Source organism: Brachyistius frenatus, unplaced genomic scaffold (genome assembly GCF_029030835.1).
Source record: "Brachyistius frenatus isolate BFR_SWC_R1_liver_20210118 unplaced genomic scaffold, ASM2903083v1 Contig_25, whole genome shotgun sequence".
Taxonomy (NCBI): Eukaryota; Metazoa; Chordata; class Actinopteri; family Embiotocidae; genus Brachyistius; species Brachyistius frenatus.
The window spans coordinates 1,805,351-1,824,043 of NW_027210624.1; the positions used below are offsets into that span (position 1 = coordinate 1,805,351).

General features: G+C 43.8%; 1 protein-coding gene across 1 annotated transcript in view; it reads right to left on the reverse strand.

Annotated features, from left to right (window-relative positions):
* adarb2 (adenosine deaminase RNA specific B2 (inactive)) overlaps positions 1–18,693 on the reverse strand; it is a 191,430-nt gene that overhangs the window by 61,202 nt on the left and 111,535 nt on the right. The window contains exons 2-3 of the mRNA XM_069698012.1: positions 8,826–8,912; positions 6,958–7,910 (exon numbers count right to left, since the gene is read on the reverse strand). Of these exons, the coding sequence (XP_069554113.1) occupies positions 6,958–7,910; positions 8,826–8,912 (1,040 nt within the window). The remainder of the gene's footprint in view (positions 1–6,957; positions 7,911–8,825; positions 8,913–18,693) is intronic.

Here is an 18,693-nt window from a genome sequence, read left to right on the forward strand (position 1 = left end):
TGTGTGTGTATCTGTCGCCGTCACTGTCCACATGCTGAGGCTGTAACACTATCTGCAAGGTCTCCAAAGCTGTTAATCAAGTCCTCTCTAATGTGCTGTTCACACCTTCTCTCTCTCTCCCTCTCTCTCCCTGAATTGGTGGATTTCTATCTTAGCCTGGCCAGGCTATCGCTGTCGCTAATTTGTTGTGGCAATATTAATTAATGATCAGCCTGTCACAGCTGTTTATATTGAGACAGATTAGAAGTGGGAGAGATTAGACAAAGAAAACAATCTGCGAGCGGCTCAGCGGCTGACAGGGGTCACCTTCACGTGTCTGAAATCATATTCAATTTGCCGCGGCGGAGGCAGCGAAATTACTCCACTTGACCAGTCTGTATCCCTCTCTATCTGTGATGCTTCACATTAAGAGAGAACTAAATCTTTGTGAAGTGCAATAAACTAAAGGACAACACAGAGTCATGTTTGATCTCAGCTAATGTGATGAAAAAATTGTGTTACTTTTTATGCAACCAGAAGGCAGATCTGCTTCATTTTTTGGTCTGCAGCTTTCTTTTCCTCAGCCCGTCCATTAACCCTAATTTTCATTCAGCTCTGCCACCGAGCACATTTCCCTATTCAAATGGGCCTTAATCCGGGGTAGCAGAGCGCGGCGTCCTGACCACTGACCTCCGCACTGTCCTTCCACACAGACCTGCTGACTCTCCGCCTTCCCAGCAGCCGCACACGAGTCTCGGGCTCAGTCGACTTGGCAACACTGCAGTGCGTTGCGACGGCGAGTGGAGATTAAGTGGCCAATCAAGGCCTGAACAGTGGGGTAATCATTCCACTTGGTAAAATGGGTGTCAGGATTACTCCGGCACTTTCTCACTTCAATGTGCAGGCTTTAATAGGGCAAAGACATTTTCTGGTAACTATAGTGCGGTGGACAGGATTTAAGAACAGTTTCCTGTCGACTGATTAATAATGAAGACTAACAGTTACGTTTGGAGGCTGATGTCACCTTGAGGTTGAGTTTAGGGACAGTATAAAAATGATCTGGAGGGGACGGTTGTTTAACTTTATGTTCCATAGTTCTGTATTTCTATTTCATACTTTCTAGTTTAAATGGCGATATCAAAATTATGTTTTTTTTATGTGTAAAATATAGAGGTTTACTGCCATGTTTATCTTGAACAGGGTCATGGAGGCTGGAGCGTATCCCAGCTGACATTGGGTGAAGACGGTGTACAACCTAGACAGGTCACCTGTCCATCACAGGGCCAACACAGAAAGACAGACAAACGTTCACACTCTCATTTACACCTACGGGCAATTTAGACCCACCGACTAACCTAACATGCATATGAAATGCATATGAAAGACTGTAGGAAGAAGTCAGAGCACCTGTAGGAAGCCCACACAGGCACAAGTACAACATGCGAACTCCACATAGAAAGGGCCCAGCCGATCATCAGGTTCGAACCAAGAGCCTTCTTGCGATGAGCTGATTATGGATCGCATAAATGACAAGTCTTATTATTGAATATCACCTCAACGTGATCAAAGAATTACACTTTTTTATACTTATTTTTGACACCAGCCTTTTTTTTTTGCCTAAACCTAACCACAGACACAACTCAAGGTGTGAACCTTTAGTCTCGAGTGTCAAAGACACTGTGGCACATAATGCCATAATGTGCTTTAATCATAAAAAAAAATAAAAAATGTCTGTGAACATAATTCAGGCAGCAATTACAATTGATACCACAACACGATGGGGAAAACTACTGTGTACTATTTGAACATAGGTTTGGGGGTGGGGTTAGGTTGGGTGGGGTTCACTCATATGATGGCTATTGTAATAATTTATTAAGCAGTGCTTTATTAAAAAAATATAGAGCAGTCTGCTGCTCTATTCTGAAATATCGCGGAGAAGGTTCAACGAAAATATTAATAACGACGAGGAGAGCATTGTTTTAAAAAAAAATATATAATAAAATATATAATTCATCACCCTTCCCCACCTTTAATAATTGTCCCCTAAAGAACTGGTTTTGTAGCTAGAAGGTTGCTCCATTGAATCACCTGATCTGCCAAGTCTACCTCCCTTCCCTGAACTACTACTGCGGACGTGCTGTTGAGCCAGGCAGGTAACTCTCAACACAGGCCTGCGCTTGAACTGGACTTTTCTCAGCTATGAATAAGAGGAGTTCGGTGGATGTAAGGCGAAGCATCTCTGCAGAATACATTGTGGTTTGATTTCCCCAGATAAATAAAGGTTAAATGAAGGAACAGAAAATGAAAGTCCTTGCTGGAAGATAAATAGCTCTTTAATGCCAAGCAGACTGCAGCCCACTGCCTCCTTTTTGCTGTGATTGTTCAAGTCAATTCCCAGAGACATGAGTGTAGGAGGGCTGGAGAAAAGTATAGGCTATTACTGCCGGAGAGTCTATCGCAGGGGTGGGCAAACTATGGCCAGCGGGCCACATGCGGCCCGTTGGTCTTTTTAATCCGGCCCACTGAAGATTGGTACAGAATTGCCCAAATCAAATCATATCATAATTATGACTGCATTCATTTGACCTTGTCCTGTAATAACCGGCGGTCCACCAGGTGGCGCACTAGGCGCAGTGATACGTTGACTTGATTTAGCGGAGGCCGGGCTGCTCTCTGTTGTTACTCTGCTGCTGCTCTGAACACATCTGCAACAATGAACGGGCCAAAGAAAAGAAAAGTCGACAGCGAGCGCCGAATGTTTAATAAGGAACGGACGACTAAATACTTTTTCTCTGAAGTCCGGTCGAAGGCCTTGTGTCTTATTTGCCAAGAAACCGTTTCGGTTTTAAAGGAATACAACATCAGCCGTCACTTTTCCACCAAGCATGCTAACTGCTCTAACAACCAGTCAACGCAAGAACAGATGGCGACCGCTCGGAGGTCGGCAGATAGTTTGCAGGATCAGCAAAACACCTTTATCTGACAAACTGCCATCCAAGAATCAAGCACGAAGCCAAGTTATTTGCTGGCATTCAAATTAGCAAAGACCAGCAAGCCTTTCTCCGAAGGGGAGTTTCTCAAAGAGTGCGCGGTAGAGACAGCAGGTATCTGGGGTCCTGAGAGCAAGAACAAATTTGAAAAAATGAGCTCATCACACAGTTGGAACTGATTGATCTCCAATGTGACACCGTCTTAAAGGAGAAGTTCAACTCTCTTAAACTGGATGAGTTTTCTGCTTCATTAAAGCAGCCAAATTTCCAAACATCCAGAAGATGTCCCAGAAGATGCTGGTGTTGTTTGTCTCTACGTACGTGTGTGAACAGACTTTTAGTGTGATGAACACCAACAAAGCACCTCACAGATCCCAGTTGAGTGATGAACACCTCAGATCTGTTCTGAGAACACACAACAAAACTAACACCAGACTTTGATACACTGGCAAAGAAGGTGATCAACAACACTGTTCCCACTAAAAGTGAACGTAAGTATGAACACTGTAACGCCTTTTTTATATTTATGTTTGATATGTATGCATCTGGCGCTGGCCCGGCCCGTCTGTCAAACTGTAAAAGTCAATGTGGCCCCTGAGCCAAAAAGTTTGCCCACCCCTGGTCTATCGCATGTGTGGATATGCACTCGTATGCTTGTCGTCAGTCTCCTTGTTTTATTCCTTGGTATGTATGTGAAGTCAGAAGGGCCTGAGAGGAAGACAGCCTCCTGCAGCTCTGCTGAGTTTAAATATTTCATTAGAGGGATGGATCCTGGAGTTTCCAGCCTTCCAGCTCAGCTCAGTCCAAGTTTGAAGGACTAATACAAATCCTCATCCTCATGTTCCACTCTCTTGAGTCAGTACAATATCCGGAGAATGTGTCCCATCCTTCTGTCCTTACTTTCATTGGCACCCATAAGTGTTGAATTCTAAAAATTCATTTAAGAAACACAAAAGGTGTCATCTGAACCTCATGCTGTCCTGTACCGCTGACCGGTGGGTTTTTAAAGTAAACCAATCAGACTAAAGGTTGTGTCAACCATTAAGATGACACATAGCATCCTTTTCCAGAAGGAACTATTTTGTGTAAATAGAGACGGTATGCAGGGGTCTGAGAGTGAACGAGGTAATACAGAAGCTAAGCTAGGTTTGCGTGTGTGGTACATCTTCAAAATGAATTTAATCATCGTAAACGAAGTCAGGTGGGGCACGAACTGAGAAAATACGTATTTATATTGAATGAAATTTTGTTGTAAAATAGTTCTGACTGTTTAAGTCACACAGATTTGGACAAATGAAACCATCTGAGAACTTAATGAAGGAAAATTATTTTTTAAATTAACGAATAACTCAGATGTACGTATGCAACCTTTCAGAAACATTGGAAGCCCTTCCGTTCAGCTTGAGTCTGAAATAGGCTCCCGTCTCTTTAAGGCCCTGTCCCAATGAGTGAGCTCTGTTCTGATTGGTCAGCTCCTTGGCAGCACTTCAAACGGCTACGACAACTAGGTTAGGTTAGGTTAGGTAGTTACTTTATTCATCCCCGAGGGGAATTTTTTTTCGCTACAGCAGCATACAGAAGCAATAAGATAATAATAGAGTAATAGAAAAGCAATAAAATAGCAGTAAAAAAATATAAAATGCACAGTATATACAGTATATACAGTACAGTATATACCTATATATATTATATACAAACAACCAAGAAACACAGTCAACAGTGTTATTGTTGTGTGATGTATTTTGCCAGAGGTGAGTTATTGTAAAGTCTTATTGCGGTCGGCAGGAATGATCTCCTGTATCTGATCTCCTGTATCAGGAATGATCTCCTGTATCAGGAATGATCTCCTGTATCAGGAGGAGTCTTTTGGAGAAAGTGCTCCTCTGTCCCAGCAGGTGGTGGAGAGGGTGGTCAGGATTATCCAATATGGATAATAGTTTATTATTTACTATTTAATAGCTAAGAATAGCAGGTCAGATTTCCCTTTTTCATCTCACTCAAAACTTTCTCACTCAAAATGTCAACTTCTTACAATCCGAAGCACGGAGGTGGACAATGGAAACAACCTCACGTTACCAACAACCTCAGCAAAAAAGGCTACAGAACAGTCTGGCTCCTCTGGTGTTTGTTTTATGTAGAAGTACAGTTAACGTTACGTTGTACAGTCTGGGCTTTTGACTTCCAGGGACTATCTTTACATACTTTCACCTCAAGGTTAACGACTATGACCACTTCTGACGGGGAAACGATACGACCCTTTAGAAATAAAACCATTGGCGGTACGGGATATCTTCACAACAAAGATTCCTCCTGCAACAGGTGGAGCTGGTGAGAATTCTGAGGAAAGAGAACAGCCTGAGCTGACACGCAGAAGTTGGCATAGCACCACACCGTCACCGTTTGCTCGCCCCTCAGGCTACAGCTGGCAACCACCCCCACATTACGCATCACATCTGCAGTGTAGTCAACCACTGCCCGTGCAATCAACGCTTGGCAAGAAGAGTGGCTCACATGTGAACATAGGGACAGTGTGTGTGAGCTGGAGGGCTTTGCATTACCATTACGCAACACTTCAGACACGTAGCGCTTTATACCCACGGGTACGTTGCCTGGCCACATGTTTATTGGCGTGCGCGTGCGTGAATATTGTATGCACATCTTTGTCCTTTACCAATGAAAATAAAACGTTTCTTGAGCCTGGCAGACAGCACGGCTGACTTTCAAGAAATTCCACAAGCGAGTGCTTTCTGGAACTAAACGGGTGCGGCAAATCCTCTTAAAATCCTTTTAGAAACCGTGGCAGTGGGGAGAAAAAGAAAAAGTTTCTCCCAGGCAAACATGTGCAGGTTTGTTGGGTTGATGTCGTGCTCTGGGGAAGGACACTCTTGCCAGTTTATTTCTTCAAGGCTAGAAAAGAATGTTAATACAACACGTACCCTGCAGGGCGCACAGTGTGTCGACAGACGGCTTCGAGGGAAGACTTTAGGGAGAGGACGATTTGGATGTGAACGGCTTAATTTTTACATACAAGACCTCGAGAGTGCCGTGTTTCCTACGTTCCTTTTGTGTTGCACCGTGATAGGACGGTGGGGGGAAACTGAAAGTTTCACTTTCAGTAACCGATGTGACCTGGACAGTTTGGATATGAAGGTCCTGTCTTCGCAAACAACAGCAAACAACCGAAATCAGTGTGACTATCTACTCAGGGCAGATTTACTGAAGATGAAATTCTGCAGCTGCACCAAAGTTTGAAATGGCTGTCAACAAGTGCCAGCCGATCCAGCCGCCGCCGTGTCTTTAGGCTCTCCAATTTCCTCAAGTTTCTCAAAAACTAGTTTCCTGGCTCTGATTGCTATTTACATATTTGGGTAAATGAGCATGGGATTGGTCTCAGTGGTTTGTTTGTCGATTTGCTCTTTGCTTTCTCTATTTCCTTTGGGCAACAGATTGAATTAATGTTTGTAGACACTGTGATGCCACACATGAGGAAACAGGAGATTTTGCAAAATTACAAAACTCTCCCAATTACAGCTCTACAAACACATACGACTGCAAAAAAACCCAACTAAAACTCATTTGTGTCGTAACGGAGATATCTGGTATGTCAGGCACGGGGACAATAATTAGCTTCATTTACATGTTTTGTATTTAAACAGAACAACAAACAGATATTGTTTACTCGAGATCCGGGCTTTGCAGAAGATGCACCTGAACACAAGGACACAAACTGTGGATGGGTTTTCACTATTTTTGATGCACGATAAATGCCAGCTTGCTTACGCTTATCTTTATCAGCCCTGTCACTACTTCTCCTTCCATCCCGCTCTCTTTAGCTCCTATCTCCTTCCCTCCTTAATTACTTGTTGGAAGGTGTTTGGATTTTCGCTGCACGCCTGCTGTTTTGGTCATTACAGGCCCCTGTAGGAAGTGAAGTGGCTGCCAAAGAAGCTTAGCAGAAGACAGGCACTGGGGATGTGTCTGTACTCACCTGGGGTAAATGAGGACAACTCTTCCTGCTGGCTTTGAGGCCTGTCCTCCCCTCAGGGGCCGTCCTGATGTTGAAGAGGGCCTGAAGAGCACACTGGGCCGCCTGGGTCTTTGCCAGCTTCTTGCTGCGACCGCAGCCCTCAAATATCCGCCCGTCCACACGCACCGCCATCACGAAGCTCCGCAGCCGCCGGCCTTCGGCTCGCTCTGAAAGACAGGCGTAGCGCAGGCCTGGCCGGAGCTCGTTGAGCAACGCCACGGGGCTCTTGGGGGCATTGGGCTCCGGAACAATCCCGCCCAGCCTCTGCTGAGCCTGCACCATCAGGTCCAAGGTGTGGCGAAGCAACCGTCCATGTCTCAGCAGCTCACTCGATAGCAGCTCGCTCTCGGTGGCCGAGTTGCAGAGCGAGAGGCCATCGGCGCATGGCGAAGACTCAAATTCCTTAAAGAGCGTGTCAGAGAAGTCAGCCTGGTCTGAGGTGAAGTCGGCCGAAGGGTTGGAGATGTTTCCCATGGCCAGGTGGGCCTGGGGAGCGTTGGGGAACTGGATGAAGGACTTGAGGGCCAGCTCTGCAGCCCTCATCTTAGCTTTCTTCTTTGTGGGACCGGTGCCCTCGAAGGTCAGCCCGTTGACCTCCACAGCGATGGAGAAGACGGGAGCGTGGACGGGGCCCGTCTGAGACACCAGGCGGTACTGCAGACCCGGCCGCAGCTCGTTCAGTTGCACCAGCGCGTTCTTTGGAGCCTCGGACCAGGACAGTTTCTTATAGATCAGACGGAGCTGACACAGGTGCCCGTTGTTGTCTTCCTCCAGAGGACGTTTCCTCTTCAGACCGGAGCTGCTGCTTCTTGTGGAGTCGGAGCAGAAAAGCGACTGACACTCTCCCGATCCTACTGAGCGCTCCTCTAAGTTACCAATATTACGGTTCTCCTTTACCTCTGCACTGCTGGTGCCTGCATTAAAAACAGAAACAATGTCATTCAGGCTGATAAAAAAAACTCACAACACAAGATTGAAAAGGAAGCAGTCATTACTGCGCGACATTCAGGTTTATCCTGGCTGAACAAAATGAATCAAGGAAAATCTCTCGAGGCAGATTGAGCCACTTGATACACAATGAAATGGTAATGAACACATCTACAATCATCTCCCTGAGCCGAGCCCACTTCATACCACGGGACTCCATCATATTTAAGTATTTTAAAACCCAAATACAAATCCCCTAAAATGGCAATGTTATCTGCCGAATCATCCTGTAATCTGCCTCCAAATTGGTTCTGAATCTGCGTGGTGAGTAGGGAAACATGGGTCCCGGTGGCCAATGCAAAGCATCAATCCTATTTGTGACGGGGGTGGGAAGGGTGGGGGTCGCGTCGAGTGGCAGACATTTGGAGAAAAAGGATGAGAAATGTCTGTCGCCCCGCTTTATTTCACACTTCTATCCTCCGTGAGAGCAAAGTCTGAACAGCTGTGATACGCTCTTCAAACCTAGTTATGGGGAAGTGGCGGCGTGTTGCATTTCTGATGGGAAATGAACAAAAATAGGGCGCTCAGATCTTGCCACGAGAATGTTAATGGTGGGACGGGAGGCGTTCACTGGTGGGCAGATTGTAGCTCCGGATGATAGCGTGCGCAGGCCTGCTTGTATCTATCTAAAGACTTATTTATCACGAACCCTCACATTTAATATTTAATGGCTCAGTTTAATAAGAATACAGAGTTTAACACACAAGCTGTGTAATCAAAGAGCTCATTTGCCAAATAATTAATTATGCGGGCGACACAGAGATGATTTCCATATCAGGCCTGCCACTGAGAGAGTGAGCGCAGCGTGCTGACAGACAGAAAGAAAAGAGGCAGCAGCTTACTTAAACTGTCCTCGTCCTCTGTGCTGCTGGTCCCCGGGCTTATGTACTTGAAGGGAGCGATCAATGCTGACAGCATACTGACTTTCTCTGGAGGAGAGACAAGAGACACGCAGAGTCAACAAGAGGGCAGCAGCGGAGATGTTTTGATAGTTTTATCGATTAAAGCCGCAGATCATCAGCGGCCCGACACGGAGGCCACAGACGACACGTAACAGAGTGGGAGTATGCACACAGGGCTGTTTCTCTGGACCACACAGTGCAGACACACACACACACACACACACACACACACACACACACACACACACACACACACACACACACACACACACACACACACACACACACACACACACACACACACACACACACACACACACCAGTGACATACAAAACACATTAGACTTTGTGCTCCAACATTTCTTTCCCTGACCATCTGACTGTTTTCTGTGAGGTTTGCCGGTACTCAGATTCACCTCATTCTCATAACAGCACACACTTATGACAACTGTGAGTCTGGAGCAAGGTTCATGCTACATTGAACACATTTGATCGGGATAGTTTTGGTTTTACGAAGCACTTTTGTGAGCAAAAACTCCTTTTCACGGTGAACCTACGTCTTCTTGTCATCACCTATTTAGGCTGCAGCTCCCTGTACTTGACAATGATTGGACAAACCACTGACAAATAATTGGTTTGTAGCCGGGCGTGTGTCTGGCATGAGCGTGTTGTCAATTAGCCTTTTCCGACTGAATGTTGAAAGAAGAATGAACAGATTGTTTGTTGCCACTATACTATTATTATTATTATTATTATTATTATTATGATGGCATTATCTTCTGCTCAGAAAATACGTTTGAATTTTTTGGCATTTTATTTAAGTTGACTTTTGATTTCTTCGTCACACTAAATTACAATGAAACACGTTGTCTCCCCTCCACGTGTTACTTCGGCTCGTTGACCGGTGACGATAGCCTGCCTCAACTTCCAAACCATCCAAAAGGTGTTTTCACTCAACAGTCGAACCAAACCGTGGACCAAATTTTGTACCTTCAGTCTGGACCGTGACCAGAGGCAACGTTTACATCCTACAATTCTGGTTCCAACTTCACTGAAAAAAGTCTGAAAGTCCAAACCAAGCAATTTAGGTGTGAAAGCACCCTTAAACAGCAGAGGTGCTCATTCAAGAAATGTGTACATTTGCATAAGCAATATTCCTGAAAATGTTATACAAGGCAGCTTGTTCCTGTTTCATTCACAAAAGTCACCACGGACCTTCAAGTCCTGCTCTTAGAAATCACCAAACAAATTTTCGCTGAGTCGGCAGTGGCACTAGAGGACAAGAAACAGATGACATTAAAAGTGCAGCTGTCAATGATGTTTCATTGGTAGAGAGAACTCAGGATTATAGACAACACAGAACGTCTTTTTAAAGCAAAGCGGTCTTTGGTTGATGTGAGAGGCGGTCATGTGATGGTCATGGAGGATAATATTATACCTGACAAAGACCCTGACTGAACCAGCTGTTACTGTAAAGAGCTGTGTAAGTTGCTGCACTGCAATATGCCAATCAAATCTAGTCTAGTTTCATGTTGTATACATATTCAAAATCACGCTGTTAATGTGTGGCACAAAAAAATCTGGAAAACTCACGGATGTTGTTTGTACCCAAGAGAAAATTTGAAGTGAGAGTAAACAGAAATTATTGTGTCGTACTTGCATACGAATCATGTTAAAAAGGCTTTTGTTTAGCTGTTGGCAGCTTGTGTTAAAGCTACGATCATGGTCCAAGACAGGACAATTAATGGTTTTCATTTTGGCTTAAAAAAAACCTTCTTTGAATAAGTAAAAAAAAAAAATAAAAAAATAGATCAAAATAATAAATAAAAAGATGAATAACTGACATTTAGCAGATGTTTAAGCAGTAATTTCATACATTAAAAAAATTAAAAAAAAAAAAAAAATTTAAAAGTGTACTATTTTTCACTTTATTGCTTTATTTGATTTGAAAGAATTTAGACATTTCGGATCTCCCATTCGCACCCACTACACCACTGATGATAAACTTCCTCTCTTTATCAGTGCTAACTTGTCGACAGCGGCTCCCTCCTCTTCCTCCCAGGGGCCCGCCGCTGTCCAGGTGTGCGTGTTGTTTACAGTACGAAGCCCTATTAGGGCCATCGCTTGGTCTGGTGCTCTCCATGCAGCACTGAGCAGAATTGACAGATCAGTCTGGCTCCTTAATTAAACCTCCTCTCTCTTCCCAGCACCAGCTAATGATCAATAAAAGAGAAAGGTAAGGGAGCGGCAACACGGGGGGAGGAAACAGTGGTGGACAAGAAGTCCGGGGAGGCGATGAGAAAGGGAGAGGAGGAAACAAAGCAGGAGGAAGAAACAAGAGGTAGAATGAGTTTATGGACTGAAGGTGTGTTGGGGGAGGTGTTCGAGGGTGAGCCGGAGGTCAAGATGTCCTCCAAAGTCTACTCCAGTATTCAGGCCCGGGGCGGCAACAGCGTAGCTAAACGCCGCATAAACGGGGCGCCACATTACAGAGCCATAAACCCGTTTTGATAAGAGCGCGAGGCTGTGAATGAGCTCGGCCCCCGGAGCTCTCTCTCCTCGCAGCTCAGCGGCACTAGAGGGGCTCAATGAGTCACTCTGACACACATGGCTACACTCTAAACACCGAGGCTGCAGCCGTGCTGCTCCTTGTGGGCCAACATCACAATACAAGCGTTTGCATTCTGACCTAATTACGGACTAAAGCCCAACACAAGCGTCAATTTGGCCCTAAATGACTCCCTCGGCCAACAGTGTCATTATACAGACCATTTTCAAATCAGTTTACATTGTTTTTAAAGCCCCATTTACAGTAAAAAAAAACAACAACAACAACGACATGGTTGTCTGGTGTGTTTACAAATGTGGCAAAAGGGAGGGTCTTTAAAGGTCTGTTGGTTGCTGCAGCATATTTCGCTCAATGCATCCACTTCCTGTGTAGCGTGAAAGACAAATGTTCACATCGAGCATGAAATTAGAGAGCACAGTGAGGCCGGCAATTAACACACAGGAGCCCGGGCTTTCACACCGGGGCCCGAAACGCCTGCAATGTATATTTGATAATCCTGTTTCGCCGAAGGGGTCTCAACCTCCCACTCAACAGCTTCTGCCGAGACAAAGAGCCCAGTGGGCAACGAGACACCGGGACTCGGTGTCAACGGATGCACACACGATACACGATGTATCACGAGCTTTAAAACCAGAAGACGCTACAGCAGGAGAAAATCTTATCCTCCTCGGGGCGAAAAACAAACAAACAAAAAAAGCTGAGGATGCTGACGCTCAAATCTACAGGTTTACAACAGACAAACACCCGTAGTTTGATATTTTATTCTGGTCTCCTTCACTGCTGTCACGTGAATATACAATAGATCTGTAGTAGGGACATAAATCCTGCTCGTCAAGGCAAAAGCTAGAAAAGCCATTTTATATTTAACAATTTAGTGAAGACCTGAAGTGCAGCTAAAGCAGAACAGGATTAGCCTGGTGATACCAGACCCACATTAGCTTTATGAATAGATTGGGTGTTGGCTTGTTCTGAGCAGCTGTCGCTCAGAGACCTTTGCTTCATTTTAAAACTAGTGGAGCAGCCTTTAACCAATCAAATTATTGTGTCATACTTGCATAAGAATCATGTTAAAAAGGTAATTGTTTTGCTTTTGTTTAGCTGTTGGCAGCTTGTGTCAAAGCTACGCTCATGGTCCAAGACTGGACAATTAATGGTTTTCATTTTGGCTTAAAAAAAAAACCTTCTTTGACAAAGTAAAAAATAAAAAAATAGATCAAAATAATAAATACAAATTTGAATAACTGACATCGAGCAGATGTTTAAACAGTAATTTAATACATAAAAAAAATATTTTAAAAGTGTACTATTTTTCACTTTATTGCTTTGTTTGATTTTAAAGAATTTAGACATTTTGGATCTCCCATTCGCACCCACTACACCACTGATGATAAACTTCCTCTCTTTATCAGTGCTAACTTGTCGACAGCGGCTCCCTCCTCTTCCTCCCAGGGGGACGTTGACCACTATGTGACGTATGTTGTGCGCTGAAACACACTGAGCTGTAAACAACAGAGACGCCCTCCCCCAATGTGAGCAGACTCACATGTGCCATGACAGTAAATGGCCATTTCAGCCTTTTTGAATTTTTTTGGGGACATTATTCTCGCTCCGGCTTCAATTCCTAAAAACCTTCGATCTTTGTGCAACAACTGTTCGCTTCATCGAACCGGTCCCTGATTGGTCCATCTTTCACAGTGGCTGAATGACCCTTCATGCAAACAGGGTTTCCAGACTACTGAAGACTGATGCTATGAGCAAAAGGTGGGCGGAGCCAGGAATCTCACTGGATGTAAAAATCTAAAATGTGTCCTGATGATGGTAGCGGATGAGCTGTCACGTGATCAGGTCACTTGGCCTCATCCTCTTGAATGGTTGTTCAAAGTTTCATGACAATGCTACCAAAGCTGTTGCGATATTTCAGTCTGGACCAGAGCAGTGACAGACAAACTGCCATCCTTAAAAAGTCAATGACATACAGAGGAAAAAGATTTAGTGCATTATCCTTCGTGCTTGCAGACGTGCTGGACTCATCAGCAGACGGCATGAACGCCTGAGAGGACCCTTTTATTCTGAATTCAAAGGATTTTTATTTGGACGAGCTTCACATTCACTGTCAGAGTAGAGGTTTTTGTCTACAGAGCTCTTCAGGTCAGTATAATTTCATGCAACCTCTTCGAAACATTTCTTTTCACTCTCAATGGAGCACGGTTCACTTCAAATGTCTCAGGAAGTAGCTATTGAGGAGGAAATATCATCGTGCGTTGAATAACTGATGTTGAATCAAGTGTGCGGCGGTAAGCAGCGGAGTTCAGAGTTCAATATTGGAAATGTCACCTCTGACTGTGTTTATGAAGCACACGGTGCTCTGAGTTATGAGCGAGGTCGTTTTGGTGTTTTACATTTATAAGTGGAACAGATTTTCTTGCAAACATAATGCACATCGTCAGCCCGGTAAATTCAAATACTAACTATTAGCGAAAGAAGGCCTTTCACAAACGGTCACTTGTGCATATCAGCAGACATAAATAACTCATCTGCTGGAAATTGGGATTTGAAGAAGAATTAGTCGAACCACAAATATTATTACCAGTACGTATGTGTGAGTCAGGAAGTCCATTTGGGTGCCAGACCTAAAAAGTTCCTTTACACAGAAATCATGTGGCGTTCAGTCAGATGGAAATGTGCTCTTTTTGTGTGTCCGTTGGTGGCGATGAAAAGATTAAGCTGCCTGCAGAGAGATCAGCTTTGTGTTTCCAAATTTCCATGCACCACTTATATCCTCCCAGTGACTTTATATGACATGCGGGACAAAATAAGGTGAATCGGCAAGCCTCTCTGTGAAAGCCTCACTTCAAAGCGGAGAAGAAAGAGCCAGCCTGCTATTAAGTTCATCAAACGTACCACCAATCACCTCCGCTGATGTGGACACTGTTACCTTGCGTGCCCTTCACGGTATCTGTCATCCATCCCTTCTCATTCAGCGGCGGGCCTCCCGAATGAATGAGACAATGCATGCCAATAGTCTCAGCTCACTAGCGTCCACCCCCCAACTGACTGCACCAGGACATGGCGAGTGGCGAGAGGAGACGTCGCTCATTTGTTTTCGCCCCACAAAGGCTGGGAGGTGGAGGAGCGCCAGGTGAGATAGGATAGGGAGAGCCTTGGCAGATGGCCATACGCTCCTGATAGTGACAACACCGGTGATGGTGTCCATTCACAATGAGCTGCAGGAGAGGCTCTCTCTCTCTCTCTCTCTCTCTCTCTCTCTCTCTCTCTCTCTCCTTGCGATTCCTGCATCAGTTCTGAGGAGAGGGGTAATGAGCCCAATCAGATTTCCCCATGGCTCAGCATAACGAATGGGTCAGATGAGCGACGGGAGACACTATTGAAACAGGCGCTGGGGAAATCATCCACTCTCTCTCTCACTCTCTCGCTCTCTCTCTCTCTCTCTCTCTCTGTCTCTCTCTCTCCTTCTTGTCTGCATCTGTCCCTCACTGTCTTCCTGACACTGAACGCCACTGAGCCCCTAAATGAGAGGCTGCTTTGTTTCTCCACAGCGCTTAAAACCTGATTCCTGTCACTTCTCTTAAGAGAGAAAAAAAACAAAACGTCACGTAGTAAAAGTGCAGCAGTTCTATCTTCCTACTCTCTCATCATTTCTGAATCTGCGATGCCATGTAACTAACATGTTTTGTAGTGTGAAGTTTAGAGGTTATCCTCTTAGAACGTGAAGTTAAAAGCCCAGAATGACAACAAAAAGGAAGAGCATTTTAGGAGTTTGGGCAGATGCGTTTAAAGACAGGAAATTTGCAGGAAAGCGGGTACATCTCACGCTCCGAGCTCCTCTTGTTCTTGTGTGACCCAGAAAGCAACCAGGTCAACCATCACAAAGGATCAGGGCAGAAATAGATTCCTAGTTGAGAATAGATTAGCAGTGTTTCTCCACTTGAGTAAATTATGAAACATAACTAGCAGATAACCAACCCCTGATAAAGGATGTTTTAATGCTCTTTTCTGATTGGAGGAGTGAGGGTTGAAGTGGGGTTCAGGGTTTTTATACCAAAATAAAAAAAAAACATTGCAAGTGTATCAGGCTATTACTTCCAATATACAGACTTTTATTTAACGCTGGTGGACCTAATTTCTCAAAACAGTGGATCTGTGTCATGTGTACATTAGATTAACAAAGGCAAAAACTCACCAGGAAATGTTGTATTTTTGTTACATTTTAATGTATATGATGGGAGTCAGGCAGAGGAGGACGGTTTCATGCAGTCTATCTATTGGTGCCAGTTCCATTCAGTCACATGCAGTTATTGGCCCCAAGTTTTTCTCAAATTATTGGACTTTTTTTTTATTTATCATAATCTGCTCTATTGAACAATTAATTTACAGACTATCAATAAATACTGGTAAAAATGATTAATGCATTTAAAAAAAAAAATACTATATGCAACAATGACTCATGCCAGTGTAACCTAAGAATAAAATAGACTGATCGAGAATATTTAAACAGACATAATGTGGTTGGATGTGTTATTCAACTGCACAGTCGGTGTGTAGATTTCTCGAGTTCTCTGATATTGAGCTCCTTACATTTTTCCTGTCGAGTAAAAACAAGCGATCAGCTGTAGAAACCTGCTCATGTTGACCACTGAACGATTCCTGCTCGCAGCATATGAGCTTTTTTTCCCCTTAGACTCAGGTATCACCTACCTGTCAACACAGATGTGTACGAGTTTTAATCACTCTTAGAAAGCAGTTCAAGTGTTTATTGGAAAGTGGTGTTTCAGGAAAACTAAAGCTACATACAGTGTGTTATGAAAAGGGGGATAGAAAGCGAGTAGAAGTGAACATACACTGATGGATATCCCACTGCAGAGACTCATGCAGTTTAAAAAGGAGGGGAGCTTATTTTCTGTCGCTACAATTTACAGATGCCCACTTAATGCCTCACATGGGAACTATGGGTACCCGCAACAATTTACAGATGTCCTCCAGATGCAGGCTACTGGTCGACACTATAATTTACAGCTATCCCCCCGAATACCTCACATGCAGGCTATCGGTAGAAGCTACAATTTATAGATGTCCCCTAAATGCCTCACACGCAGATTATCAGTAAATGCTACAATTTACTATGCTCTTTAAACGCCTCCCATGCAGGCCAACGGCGGACACTAGCTGGGTGGTTGTTTAGAGAGAAGCCTCCTGTCTCAGTTGCTGCAGTGCAAACAACTCACGTTATCAACAAAAATATGTTTGAAAAGAGTGAAATAACGACATTTAATGTCAAATTTATTGTCTTTTTGAGCAGATGTTATGTTGCATGCAGAGTAATATGAGCTTTACCACCAATAGCTTTCCATATAAACACTGGAAAGTTATAGTATGTGCAGTATTTACTGGTTATATTCACGTCGATGACTTCAGGCAAATGTATCACTTTCTGTTTATTTGCTGTAAATTTTTGCTTCATTATGGACTGAGGTAGGCAGGTATTTCTTTTCATTTAATCATGTTAAAAGCTGTGTGTGTGTGTGTGTGTGTGTGTGTGTGTGTGTGTGTGTGTGTGTGTGTGTGTGTGTGTGTGTGTGTGTGTGTGTGTGTGTGTGTGTGTGAGAGACCCTTTGAGAGAGAGACTGATTAAACTGGAATTCTCACATCGGTTTTCTTCACGTTTTTCATTCGATTTGTTTTCACATTGCATCTTACTTGCCGCTATGCGATGATAATTACAGCAGACAAGAAGGAGGAAAATTTAATTCTAAAGGAACAAACCTTAAATATCAGTAAAAGCCAGACTGTTTACAAGGATCTGGGGAACAAATTCTGAATCAGAAAGCCAGCAAAGTATCACACTTCATCGTACATTTTTGGCAACCTTGAAGCAGAGTTTGACATTTTGGGAAATACAATTATTTTCTTTCTTGGTGAGAGTTAAAAGATCCCACTTTCATGTCTGTCTGTCAAACGAAAGGCTACAATCAGGAGCCAGTTAGCTTACAAAACTGGGGCCAAACAAGGGAAACAGTTGGCTTGGTTCTTTCATTTTTAAGGCCGACTCATGGTTTATGGACAGCTGGAGACTCAAAGTCTAAAAAGCCTTATTGCACTTTGAAAGACAACAGCTGAGGGAACACATATGTGGACACGTTCCACTAGAAAACACGACGGCGACCTCCCGAAGAGAGAAGAGGAGCGGCTTTGTTTCCGATGTTTGGTTGGGCAACATGAAAAAGTCAAAAAGAGAAAACACTGTGTACACTTCACAAGAACAAGACAAGGATGTTTAGAAGAGTACAAACAAAATGACAACATAAGGTGCACAAAACTAGTCTGGTTTCACTCTCACTCGCTGCATTATGAATATATGGGTCTGACCAAGTTTCACTGATTATTGTTTCCAGTCGTTGACTCTTCATGGATGTAGACCTGGGGTTCATTTTATAACTATAGGATCATCCTTTAACCAATCAGTATTGACCACAATAAAACATGTTCTGCACCAAATCTTAGCCATCCCATTGGTCATGATTGATCCACCCTTCAGAGTAGCTGAGCAAACTTAAATGTTTTCTAGGCTTATAATCACAGCAAAGAGTTAACAAAACGGGCATCCAGTTACCTTTCCTAGTAGGTGTGCAGTCAGTGTGCGATGCCTCGGATTATAGGCTGCACGTCCACAGAGGGTCCTTGTGGATCCTTATGGACATCTTTGAATGACAAAATTGACTTAACGTGTACTTACAGACAGATCTTGCTACCTTTGGACAGAACCAGACCAGCTGGTTCCTTGTTTCATAGCTTCATATGTATCATACAGACAAAAAAGTGGTATCATTCTAGTCCAACTTTTAGAAAAAAAAAAGCAAATAGAAACAATGTCAGCTAAATTCTGATTTCCAATTAACATACTTAGGTTTTATATCAAAGACTTGTTATGAACCCCTCCTGAATACTCTGATGAGCTGTACCGCTTGCTGTAGCACAGTCACAGCTATGGCTCCTGCTTTCTGAAGCTTTTTCTTTAGAGAATTCTATAATTAAGAAATCTAGATGGCGATGAAGCCAGGATTGGGCGCCACTTAAAGAAGCCAAAAACATTTGCTTTTGTGAGTCTGTTCATGTCACATGTGTTGTGTTGGCAGGAACTAAGAAAGCAGCACTTTCACTAAATCACCTGAGAGATCAGAGGTGAAACTGGAGTTAACTGGACTGCACATCATTGGACAACTG